The sequence below is a fragment of the Pomacea canaliculata genome, linkage group LG9 (assembly GCF_003073045.1).
Source record: "Pomacea canaliculata isolate SZHN2017 linkage group LG9, ASM307304v1, whole genome shotgun sequence".
NCBI lineage: Eukaryota > Metazoa > Mollusca > Gastropoda > Architaenioglossa > Ampullariidae > Pomacea > Pomacea canaliculata.
Window position 1 is genome coordinate 8,080,996 of NC_037598.1, and position 12,768 is coordinate 8,093,763.

General features: G+C 36.8%; 2 protein-coding genes across 3 annotated transcripts; one reads left to right on the forward strand and one right to left on the reverse strand.

Moving 5' to 3' along the window:
- Positions 1–1,531: 1,531 nt before the first annotated feature.
- Positions 1,532–4,108, forward strand: LOC112571534 (3-beta-hydroxysteroid-Delta(8),Delta(7)-isomerase-like). The gene is made up of 3 exons (XM_025250574.1): positions 1,532–1,917; positions 2,480–2,516; positions 3,068–4,108. Exons 1-3 carry the CDS (start codon positions 1,623–1,625, stop codon positions 3,423–3,425), a joined length of 690 nt encoding a protein of 229 aa, XP_025106359.1. The 5' UTR covers positions 1,532–1,622; the 3' UTR covers positions 3,426–4,108.
- A 240-nt stretch (positions 4,109–4,348) lies between these two features.
- On the reverse strand, positions 4,349–12,766 carry LOC112571529 (deaminated glutathione amidase-like). Of its 2 annotated transcripts, XM_025250563.1 has the most exons (10): positions 12,328–12,766; positions 11,848–12,003; positions 10,766–10,972; positions 10,354–10,566; positions 9,665–9,836; positions 8,946–9,065; positions 7,504–7,679; positions 7,252–7,320; positions 6,428–6,542; positions 4,349–5,826 (listed from the first exon to the last, which is right to left on the reverse strand). In XM_025250563.1, the coding sequence occupies exons 1-9, from the start codon at positions 12,568–12,570 to the stop codon at positions 6,435–6,437; spliced, it is 1,464 nt and encodes a 487-aa protein (XP_025106348.1). In that variant the 5' UTR covers positions 12,571–12,766; the 3' UTR covers positions 4,349–5,826; positions 6,428–6,434. The 2 variants fall into 2 exon arrangements, with proteins under 2 accessions (XP_025106348.1, XP_025106347.1); XM_025250562.1 differs by lacking the exon at positions 4,349–5,826 and having other exon boundaries at positions 6,130–6,542.
- Positions 12,767–12,768: the final 2 nt, after the last annotated feature.

Consider the following 12,768-nt stretch of genomic DNA (forward strand, 5'->3'; position numbering starts at 1 on the left):
AAAAATAAAGAGATAAGGATTTAGTGTCGGTGATGATCAGATGTGTACAAGATGGCTGATCATGCCGGGACCAGAAGAGTCTCTGATATGTAGAACATACGTGAGAGGTGGGTGAACATTCTGTCCTTCAATGCTGTGCATCTATGTTTTGCTGTCATGACGCGTCTGGCCTCAGCTACGTGGGCTACCTGAGTGAGGGTGCTGCCCCAGGATGGCAGTCGATGGCAAGGGCCTTTCAGTTGACAGTATCGGTGCCAGGGTCTTTCAGGGTGACTTTGAGGTTGTTTTGTAGCGCTTCCCCTCCCTCCATTTGATCGCTTACCCTGCCAGAGCTCTCCACAGAACAGCTGCTTCGGCAGGCGACTATCTGGCTTATGGCCAACATGTTCAGACCATCTAGCTCAACATTAGCCAAAACTATCGACTGGGACTTGGAACCCATGAGAGTACTGGTTCGTTATTGTGGTGAGATCGAGAAAACAACCCTAATTTACCCTGTTACATGATCACTAGCCCATTTTTGCAGTCGCGGAAGGCACCTGTCATCATGGTAGAAAAGACCATGCTGAAAAGTCCCGGGGCGAGCACGAAGCCTTTCTTGACGCAGTTGGTGACAGAGAAGTACCAATTACCTCGATCATGTCACTCAACCCCATCTTTCCCCACCCCAGGGAGTTAAGTGCTAGGTTTTAGTACGCGTGGTAGGTATATAGCTTAGAATAGATATACATAGTTGTATGCGCAAATTATGTAAATAAATCTGTCTTTGAACTTATATTTACTTGTGTGAGCGTGTCAGTCCGAACGAGTGCTAGCGTGTAGTACGTATATCCTCGTCGTGTGAATGAGGTCAACGTATACCTTTGAGCGAACGAGATTTGTCGTCCGTGTAGCTGTGACATAGCAGAGATAACACACATGAAGAACCGTGCAGCGCCAAAGACACTGTTGTCTGGGAGAAGGCAGGGTCTTTTGTGGATTCCAAGGTCGGCTGAGTGCGGGTCCGTAGTGGATGAAAAAAACAAACAAACCACCAAACAAATAAATAAAAAAAAAAAAACCCACAACGAGAGGTAGAGATTAGACAACGCACCCGACGAATGAGAGAATTTTTAGCGGAAAATTCTCCTTCGGAACTTCCGTCTACAGATGTATTTTTGTCAAGCCAGCTTTTATACTGAGATAACACTTACTCGTGTAACACTATATCGTGATATGGCTAGTATGGGGCGCCAAGATGGGAATTTCTTGTAATTTTCTATGCTTCTAAATTTGTAATTGGCGCCCCATACGCAAGATGGGGTGGTTGGCGAGGTGAAGAAATCTTGTCAGGAGACAGAAAAATGCAGCCAGCCTCGATTTACCTGTTAGCATTCGTCACCACCACCAACACTAAGAAATCAAGTCCAAACAGAACAGAAGAATTTACTCTTGAAAATGTGTTGAAGAATGCAGTTTTGAGATGTTTGTCTGCAATTTTGTGTCTGACATGGGAGGTAGCGTGTGTGTGTGTGGGGGGGTAGTGTAGTATAACGAGTGATCTCCCTTGGCGTCGTACGCGGGGACCCCTACGACGGCATCAGGCGAGGGACGATCAGGCGATCCGCGGTGACAAAGGCAAAATGGCTGTGAAAAACGCTACCCACCCGTACTATCCACGTTCTCTGGTAATACCTCATTACAAACCAAACGACAAAAATGCATTTGAGCTCGTGGGCGTTTTTTTTGGAATCGTCGGCGTTTTCATTGTGGCGACATGGTGGGTGTCGGGCCGAGTGAAACCGCGGTTGTCACTGCCGCGACGGATTGTTATATGCTGGTTTGTTTCGTGTGGTCTTATTCATGGCATACTGGAAGGATATTTCAGCTTTTTTCATGCAACCCTCGTTGGAGAAATGGATTTCTTGGCACAAATGTGTAAGTACATCCCAAAGCCGTACTGGGTCATCAAGACACAAATTTAACACTATCAGCGGAACACCAACCCCAAGACAAGGGAAGGATGGGTGCTAGGTTAATTTAAATAAGTTATGACTCATAACATTTTGAGGCTAGGACAGTCAAAAGGGATTCTTTCTCACACGCTAGAGTTAAACAGTTATATAGGTTTCACTGCAGGACTAGCATATGTCTTAGATCATAAAAAACCAAAATGATTTAGTGCCTAAACACTTTCTACAAATTTGAGAAAAAAAGTATTTATTATGAAGTGCCCACTCTTACAAAACCAAGTCATGCATAACTACACATACACGGATATATATGAAAAAAGGAAGTCTACAATGAAACATTTATAAATTTAGTTTAACTTTGGTGTGATGCTTCTACAGTCAGGACTCCGGTAAGAAATACATCTGAATCCTTCTATGCGCTAAAAAAAGAAAACTCTTAGAAACTGTAAAAACAAGCAGCATGTTATTCTGTCAGACAGACATCTTACGGAACACAGTAATATTGTTGACTTTGCTTTATTTTTCAGGGAAGGAGTATGGGAGGGGAGACAGCCGTTATATCAGGTAAGAATATCCTATCTTTATTTTGTTTCATTTGCTAAAGCAGATACTCAACAATTAAGCAAAATTTTATAAAAAAAATAAATGCATTAAACCCTTATTCTTGTGGGAAATTCATTTTACTGTATATTCAGGGCTTCTGCTTACGCAAAAAATTGCGTACAGTACGCATTAAAAGTTCGGAGGACCCCTTCAATTTTCGTCGATGGGGTCCCATTCAAAGTTGGGCGAAGAACAGGGACCCCTTAAAAATCTGAAGAAGGGGTCCCTGGGACCCCAAAGAATTTAGCCTTAGCAGAAGCCCTGATATTAACATAAATAGCAGGTATGTGCATGTGCCCACTTTTTATAAAATGTAAGAATATGCTAATTTGTTTATATGTATATACAGTATCACACTTTTATAAAGTTTCTCATATCGGTATTAGTGAAATTAACTGGCTGGGGGGGCATATAGATGTGCCTTTCTTTTTTGTCTGGGCACATCACAAGTAAAAGGTTGAGAAACATATTTATTTCATGTGCTGTAGTTTACATACCTTTTTATTTTCCAGCTCCGACACATTCACAGTCTGCATGGAGAGAATAACAGCTATGGTGGATGGGCCCTTGGCATTCCTAGCAGCACTTTCCTTTTTGCAGCATGGTTCTTATCGTTATGTTCTGCAGCTGCTTCTTTCTCTTTTCCAGCTATACGGAGATGTTCTTTATTTTCTGACGGAAATATTTGAAGGCTTTAGTCATGGAGAATACCTACATCCTCAGTACTTCTGGTTCTATTTTGTTTTCCTTAACAGCATCTGGATTGTAGTTCCTCTCAGCTTGATATTTGATTCTTGCTTTCAACTTGCCAAGTGTCAAGAAAAGTATGATTCAGAGTCTAAACAGAATAAGAATAAAAAATTAAAATAACTTAAGCTTTGTACTTTTGGCACTTGTTTATTGCCAAGACCTAAACAAGCTCACTTGTATATCTTATTAGTCAACACAAATAGGTGCTACAGGCTCTTTAGGTAGTGGAAAGGGAATAAGTTGCATAGGTGACCCATTCTTTTGAGAACTTTATGTAGATACAGCACTTATTTCTTATTAAGCACTTTCTTTCACCATGATGGTAGTGATTAAAATCCTTTAACAAAAATATCCAAAGCATTTGTGCTATATAATGACAATCATAGAAGTTGTGCCTGTGTTATTGTTCATTCATTTATTGCCAAATCTTTAATATACTTCAAATGTATTAACAATAACTTGAATTATGATTTTGCGTAGTATTTTTCCATGTTTTAAAAAATAATTTATGTGCAGTGAACTTTCAGTATATTTTGACTTACTGATTACACAACAGGGTCTTTATTTTTTTATATTTAAAATTTTTGGTTTACATTGTAACAAGATTTACCTTTTCTAAAAGAATACAGTTTTGTTTTAATGTGATTTTTTTTTAACAGAATGTGTTCTTAGTTTTTGTATATTCTACTAAAAATGTTTACAAATTGTTAGTAACATAGTGGTAATTAACAAAGCAGCATTTTTTTATTTGAAACTTGTGGAAAGACATATTTAATAAGATTAAAAACAATGTTCCAATGGTCTTTATATGTTTGTTTAAGGAACCCTGAGTATACTGTCTTTATACAAACTGATGCTGGATAAAAAAAAAAAAGGTCGTCCATAACTTAAGGTCGTTTGGGGAGTGAGGTGTTAGACACTTTCTCGGGGCCAGCTTTTACATGACAACAACTCTATGGAGTCAGGTACCCATTCCCTTCAGCTGGGCGACTGGGAAAGTTTGCTGCTGGGATGATTGAACCAGCGCGCTCTCGGTTTTAATAAATCCCAAAGTGGAAAAATTTATTTCAGGTATATTTATATGGGATAGTGGGCAATACACCATAGCTTGGTTGACAGTGCCCCTCAAAGTTCACTGTTACAACCAGTATTACTGTAATCAATCTTGCCTTTTTTATTTAATAATATTTTTCTCTTTGAGTCTCTGTTAAATATTTAAATGGACAGTTTCTTGCTATAAATGCCTCAGCTGCTATGTTCCTGATTATGTGCCTCAACATTCAGACTATCCCACACACTTCATTTAGCAGCTGATACACTCTGGTTACCCATAACCTACAACATACTCAGCCTACACCAGTTCCTTTGCTTGGAACACTTCCCTTGCTACTCAGCTGGCTTAAGTGGTATCAAGTGGCATCTTTAGACTCATCTCTTTCAAATTACTTTTAAACACCTCCCAGCACTTTGAACTGTTTCATGGAATCAGGGCACTCAAGTCTTCTGAACTGGTGCTAAAATTCACATGACGCTTTACTGCCAGAATGACTTTGTTGATCTAGGGTATTTGTAATTTTTTACGGAGTCTTGAGTTTCTGTAGTTGAACATGACACTAGATTTCTTTTAACTGTGCTGTTACAAAACAGAGAACTAACTTTGCAATAATGATGGTGTGCATCTGGCAATTTTATCAACATTTTGCAACTAGAACTTTATTTGAACTCCTCATGGAATACAACATACATTTCCCATTAGAATACAAATACCAAAAAAAAAAAAAAAAAAAAAAGTTATCACAAGCAGTTTAGACAGTTAAAAAAAGCTGTTTGTTTTCATGCATGTGAGAAATAAGCCAGAGGTAGAATCCATGTAAAGATGACAGATTAGATCATATCACTAGCAGATATAGCATGGTAAAAAGATATTTCCTTTATATCATATTGTTTTAAGTTAAATGCACAAAAGAATGCATCAGCTATGCATCTGGTTAAATATTAAACACCCTAAACAGGCAAGTCTTGGAAATCTGGATACACCCAGTATTTTAATCTACATCTGTAACATCTATAAATTATAGAACAGTAGACAGAAATGGAGTCGGATAAACATATTGAGGTGAAAGTGTACAGCATGAAGTTAAAATCAAAGATGTAGACAGCATAATTTCTTAAGATCACATCAGGGCTTCTGCTTACGCAAAAAATTGCGTACAGTAACGCATTAAAAGTTCGGAGGACCCCTTCAATTTTCGTCAATGGGGTCCCATTCAAATTTGGGCGAAGAACAGGGACCCCTTGAAAATCTGAAGAAGGGGTCCCTTGGACCCCAAAGAATTTAGTCTTAGCAGAAGCCCTGTCACATCATTAATATTAAAATTAGAAGAATAATATCTGACTCTGTATACCATATTTGGCTTTCTTCTGTCTCTTGGTTAGCATTTGAAATTCAGCATTCATGTATACCTCCTACTAGGCAATACTGCAAGCAAGTTTGTATGTGCTAGTTCTTTTCTGGGTGCAACTGAAATTTTGGAAAAAAATTACACTTTAAAACACAATTACATAATTTGAATATCTTTATAAGTGCATTTTAACATTATTTGATTGTATTGTGCAATAATGTATAAAGGAATATTTCCATATGCTTAAATTGCTTTTTCATGGAAAAACTTTTCAAAACAGACCTTTTTTCCCAGACCCAGAAGGAAGCAATATGAATGCTCTGAAATTCAACTAAAAAAGCCTCTAATCTGCACAGCAGCACACAGCTTTTAAACCATTTTATAGTATAGTTTGTTAAAAATATAGCAAAACAACAAAAGTATTTTAAATATGTGATTTGTTTTCACCTGATTTTCTAAACACCATCTTCTATCTGCTCTACCCTTACATATATTTCTAAAATATTGTCGTTAGCATAATGCAACGTTTCCCTCGAATTGTGTACATAATAATGATCGTGTACAACAATATCATAGTTATACCTAATTGGATTGAACAAGAGAAATGTCAGAATTTCAATTTATAGGGTTTTCTCTACTACACTGATGCCAGAAATGTTTTTCTGTAATGTTCAATGCAAATCTTTATTCATGCCTGCAATAAGTTAACTATATACACACAAATGCATCAATATTTTGAGAATGCTTCTCTCATCAATGCAGCTTCCTCAGCCATCTCCTCTTGTGTTCGCAGTCCTGGGGTACCATTACTCAAATCTTTGTCGTGCATTTGCAGCTGAAAGCAATATAGATAAAAAAAAATTTGGAAGATTCTTGAAAAAGAATAACAATGATAGGTATTAGCTTATTTTCTCATATAATGTTCTTTTTTCAATAGCTGTTTCCTTTGTGTTTATACCTTGCAGACTCCTGTTTCTTCTTGGAAGGTGCATTTCAATAGTGTCCAAAAAGAAAATGACACAGAATACTCCAAATTTAAGCTGCCATGACTACTTAGGAAACCTGTCTGTTTTTTTTAAACATAATTCCTTTTTTGATAATTGACACTGCACTTGTATGTGGACTCATTAAGTTATAAAAATATATTTTTGGAACTAAAGACATGGACAAAACATATTAAGACAGCCTGGCTCAAAGGCTCTGTTGAAAGCTTGCACACTTTATAAACAAACTATAAAAATTAGTTCTGTTATTTAATAAGAACAATTTAAACATGGAATCCTGACATGCCTATTAAAATTAATAACTAAAAAACATGCAATCATATCATTTTTTGACATGATTGATTTATTTAACTATGTAAATGAAGAAAGAATCTTCCCAGAGTAAAATTTCACTTTTGCTTGATACTTAAATGTACAGAAATACAAATCAGAAATACTCCAAATAATCACAAAAATGGCATGTGCCATTATTCTCTTGTAAAGTGAAATCCAAAATACACATAGACATTTTATCAAGTGAAGATGCAGAAAGTGACTTACGTGATGATACACATCATCGTTTTGTTTAAAGTCATCTTGTTTCCTGGGAAGGATGTGAACATGAACATGCTATAACAGAAAAAAAAAATTAGAGGCACTTTAGAAAAGAAAAAAATGTGCTTACTTCCTGGTGTTTTGTGACACTGCATCCATGGTTACATATGTCACATTAATACAAAATATGTTTATGTTCATATATCCAAACAATCCAGAAGCAATTAAGGATTTGCAGATAATTAAAGTCAGTCCCACCTTTATAGTCTGCCCAGCATCTATGCCATCTTGTACTGCCAATGTGACCGAACAGGCTTTGAACTGTTTTTGTGCAACATCAGACACGCGCTGTGCAAGACAGAAGAGATCAGCAACCTCAGCATGGGTCAGATCAGTCAGCCGTTCTACAGCTCTTAAAGATGCTACAAGCATATCTGTTGGAATGTTAAGGGAAAACCAAGTTCATTTGGTGATAATTCAGATCAGCTAGTAAGTTATGAGAAGGCTTTGTCCAGATTTTTTTTTTAAAAGAAATGAAAAAACCTAAAGATCAAAAGTGTCCATACTCTCCTACAGCCATGGTACAGTTTGTCATAGGTATGCAGACTTGAAAAGCGGCATAGCAAGTTCTGGCTATGAACAAAAACTCTTCCATCTTGCCAGATCTACATTAAATTTGGTCTATTGAGCATACCTATACATATTTCTACTTTTTTCACAAATAAGCCGCAATGGTTTATAAGCCACAAATATATACAACTTTAAAGCTGCATCGTAGGCATTTTGATGGCATGATGAAGGTGTGTGCTTCAGAATGCTTTAATGTATGTGGCTTTGATTTAAAAATGTGATCAGTTAACACTGTAACAACATTAACAGTTAAGACTTTTACATGGAGCACATTGAAAAAAATTATCAAAATCTGCAAACAAGCTGCATAGCTGTTTTAGCCGCAGTGTTTAAAGCTGGGGAAAAAAGTTGTGGCTTATAGTTCGAAATTTACAATGATTCTCCACCATCGCTTGTCACCTCAGCGTTGCACTTCATGTAATTGCGGACACTGCACATATTTGGTTTGTCTTATAATCATTTAGCTGGAGACTGAACATATTTTGATCACAGCACTTCAACACACCACGATAAAAATGTTATTATTCGTGTCATTTGTGATGCAATGGGCTGCAGTCGTTCACCTAACATGCAACTCACCTGAAACAATTTTTTGTTTCAATAGCAGAGAAGATCATAAAAAAAATATGTTCAGACTGACATATTGTTTAAGGACTAACACTGGAAAAACATGAAATTAAGTTCAAAGTTGGTGGAAAGCCCACAGACCTTGTAGCATTTGTTAGTTTCTTAGTAAAATTTATAATTTTTGTTTAAAGACAAAGATTTACCAGAATTCATATGTGATATCCCTTAAGACTTCAGCAGTACAAGAGTTTCAAGCATATGCTAAGAATCTGCCGAAGCAGTGAGCAAACACTGGTGACCTCACAAGATCTTGACCTCTTTTGAAAAACCAGACTTGTATTTTACAAATGGAACTGAATTTTTAACTCAGATTTTGTCATTTAAAATACTGAGATGCACAGAACAATTTTATATCACTCTGATATTCAAGCAGGATGGGAAGTACACAACCATAAGCTTTAGTGAAATACTTGGAACGTAAAAACTTGTCCATGAAAAGATACGGCCAGGCACGACTGGCTTGATGTTGACAAATGCATAAGACAGAGCAGAACGGGAAAAGACACAAGAAGAACTTATTTTCACATGTCCAAATTGGTATTCTGGTTGCCTGTCCAAGTCATCTGCAACAAAAACATTAAAAATGTCAAACTTAACAGTAAGTTTACAGCATGGATGTAATTTCTAAGATGGTAATCTAAATAAAAATAAAAGGGAAATCCCACAGAAAGGTCAAAGGCCAACATAACAGAGAGGAAGTTGCAGAGCTACTTCACTACTGGCAAAAACAAAGTGCAACAAGACAGAAAAAAGAAGCAGCTTGTGCAAAACCGCTGCAATTCCCACCATAAACACAACCTAGCTAACGTATTTTAAGAAGGGTGATAATTCATGCACTGTACTACACACTAGTCATGAATTTCTGGGTACCCTTTGAGCATGGTCTTGATCTCCTTTTACACTGCCTAATTTGTTTCTGAGTGATTTGCAGTAGACACAACTTGAAAAAATGCTGAAAATTAGGTTTGCTGCCATTCATGTATAAATATATTTGCTATTTCACCAGGTTTGCCACTACACCAGAGTTCCAAGAAAGGATTTTTTTGGTAACAAAAATTGACCATGAAATGCAAATCTTCAAACGATGTGTGTTGCAGGGATGAGGAATAAAATGGTGTAAACTAACAACACTTCGATATAACTAAAATTATATTTTACATACATGTAAGATCACATTTTAGGGCTGTGACTGGAGAATACAAGTCAAATCGTCGATGCTGCCAAACTGGCATTTCCTGTTGTATTCGAGCTCTGTAACCCAGGTCGATCTCAGCCACTGCCACATTTGTTCCTTCTTGACATTGTGCCACGACACAGCCCCAGGGATCTACAATCTGACATTCAATCACTGCAAGGTTAACACTGAAAAATTGCCACCACTCCCAAACTCTCAACACTTCCACCTCACATAAACCTCACACTTCCTATCACACTCTGTTTGGTTCTATAAAGTACATATGCTTAAAGCTTTAAAGCCCCGAAGTCTAAGCTTTCTTTTTGCCTTTGTGAATCATTCAGTATTAATAGAGTTTAGTCAAAGCAGAACATGTCTGGCTAAAGCAAAATAGTAGAAGAAGTCAGCAAGTTAAATTCTACATTTTGGTAAACACTTGCAGTATGGTGCATTACATGTATTAAAAGAAAAGCAAAGATTGTAAAATAATCAAGATTTAGAAATAATAACAGTTCAAATTTCAGTGATAAATTTCATCTCTTCTTACATTCTACTGATAAAATTTGTTGGCCTTAAGGGATGTTAAGTACATTCATATACTCCTCTTAAAACAGAGTCAGCAGTCCCACTACCAAATGTGTTTGAGTGGTAAATGTTAAGGGAAATGCATCTCTTACCATAGCATGGCCATATGATACCCTCTTTTCATTGTGTCTACCAGTCTGAGCTGCAGCTATCACATAGCACTGGTTTTCAATGGCTCGAGCACGCATTAACACCTCCCAGTGTGCCATTCCTGTGGCTTGTGTGAAAGCTGATGGGAAAGTCAAAATATCTGCTCCCTGCTGAGTCAGCACTAATGCCAGTTCAGGAAATCGGACATCATAGCACTTCACAGTGTTAAGGTTGTAATCTGGAAAGCTCATCCCAAAGTGACTAAGGAAACTGTGCAGAAAAATTACAAAACCTTATGAAACCAGAAAAAAGACCTTATTGTTAAAATTATTTTGAATCGGTTACTTAAAATTCAAGATGTGTCTGCTTGAACCTATTTGCAAAGTTGAAAATAAAAACAGATCTAAAGGATACAGTAGACATAGCCACTCGACCAATAGGAGTCATGACAGGCGGTACAATCTTTTTGCCAGGCACAGTGTAGTCACTTTCACACAACCTCACTCGACCTTTAAGGTCAAGATCAAATAAGTGTGCCTTCTCATATGTGGCTCTGATAGTTCCTTCATTATCAATCAAAACATGAGTGTTGTGAATACGTTTCACGTCACTGTCAGGACCCTGAAAATATAATGCCTCATCAAAAGTGATCAAAAACATAAAACATAAACATGTTTAACTCCCTGCCACATTCTAAATCCTTTATTTTTGGACTGCTTCTGCCATATCCAAAAAACTTAGTTCTATGAGTAGTTCTATGACTTTGATGGAAATCATAGCAAGAGGGACAGTTGGTGGTACAGTGGCTCAAGTACCTGTTGCCACAAGAAGAAATGGGTGTCATGGGTTCAGATCTTATCTACAGTCCTCTGCCCTATGAAATTGACATCCTTTTGTAGGGCTGACTATTGGTAGCATTTCCCGGTAATCCAGTTTCTTTCACCCTATGCATATATGTGTGTATGCATTGTGAGAAAGAGGGAGTGTGTCTGTGCTGGTGAATGATTATAAGCTGCATTTGATGCCTGCTTAATGTGTGTCCTCTATCACCTTCATGTATGAGTGAGTTTTATGCAAAGTACTTTGAGCCTGCTTTCGGTGGTGGGAAAATGCATTAAACAAATAAACAGATAATTTAATAATTTATTAATAGTCAAACGAATATTTTTCAATAAATTAAGAATATATAAGCTGCTAACATGCATACAGCTAATACAATGCACATGTTTGTGTGTTTAAAAACAAATTGATCAACCTGTTGAAGGGTCTCATTTTTTTTTTTTAACACTAAAGGTATAATAAACTTTTAAAACTTTTAAATGCAGATGCACTAAAAGGTGGTTTTTGAAACTTTGCATAAATTAGTATCACTGTGCACTTTTGCATATATATGAACACACACATGCACGTGTATGTACATGGAAACAAGCCTACACTCTGGCTATTCAATGACCCTTCTAATGCATGCACATTGATTTTAATTTGAAGATTCAAACCTTTTGGTGGAAACCACCTATAGAAAGCCAAATACCACTTTCTTGAGCAGCTCTGCAGTACCGTTTCATAATGTCTCCATTTAAACTCTCCGCCATTTCTACCGTCTGTGATTTTGAATCAGCAATGTAGTCACACGCTTCAGGGAAGAACAACATCTGACAACATATATACAAATTTAGTTCTGGTATATGCATATTTATCATAAGTATAATATGAAAACAAAACAAAGAATATGCAATTAAACAACTGAAAATGTTTAAATGAATCAATTTTGATACAAATTGTTCTGTCATGACAACTGTTTCTTTAACTCACATATGTTACATTTTAATTTCTCATTCTAAAATTTGTCTTCAGCTACAAGACTACACAGACTCCTAGCTTAATTATTCTTTGGTCTGCGTATGATTTTCTCAAAATCTATAGTTTCTTTTCTCTTTTTTTATTTGTTTTCTTGTTTCTTGATGTTTTACTATTACCTGAACTCCAAGCTTTTTTGCCTTGTGTATCAAAGCTTGACAGACCGCAAAGTTTGCCTCTTTGTCAGCAGTACTCGTCATTTGACAGACCCCGACCAAAGGGTTCATCTTTTCTGAGGATAGCGGAAAACTATTACTGGCCATATTTGACGTGAACTGTGAAAGAGGCTTTTGGTAGACCCCAACTCTCCTCCTCACAGTCAACCCGCTGCGAAACAGGTGAGAAGCGGAGAAAAGCTTCATGCAAACTGTGTTAAGACGTACACTTTCTAAGTATTGAAGCCTTATAGAAGAAAACGGCTTACAGTGTATACGATATCTATATTATTACTTTTAAGAAAGTTATTTTTTCTATTTACTGTTTAATGCTTGCTTTATGTTTGGTCACTTTCACTTTCAACATAGACCTTTGATCGACTTCTTAAAAATATAACCTTGACC

Bases quoted from the DNA above. Each gene is read 5' to 3' on its own strand.
- LOC112571534 (XM_025250574.1), top strand. From the start codon at position 1,623: ATGGCTGTGAAAAACGCTACCCACCCGTACTATCCACGTTCTCTGGTA. The intron at 1,918-2,479 runs GTAAGTACATCC...TTTATTTTTCAG, and splicing joins GGATTTCTTGGCACAAATGT to GGAAGGAGTATGGGAGGGGA. The intron at 2,517-3,067 runs GTAAGAATATCC...TTTATTTTCCAG, and splicing joins GGAGACAGCCGTTATATCAG to CTCCGACACATTCACAGTCT.
- LOC112571529 (XM_025250563.1), bottom strand. From the start codon at position 12,570: ATGAAGCTTTTCTCCGCTTCTCACCTGTTTCGCAGCGGGTTGACTGTG. The intron at 7,680-8,945 runs GTATCTTTTCAT...ACATTCCAACAG, and splicing joins CAAGCCAGTCGTGCCTGGCC to ATATGCTTGTAGCATCTTTA. The intron at 6,543-7,251 runs GTAAGTCACTTT...TATTGCTTTCAG, and splicing joins ACGATGATGTGTATCATCAC to CTGCAAATGCACGACAAAGA.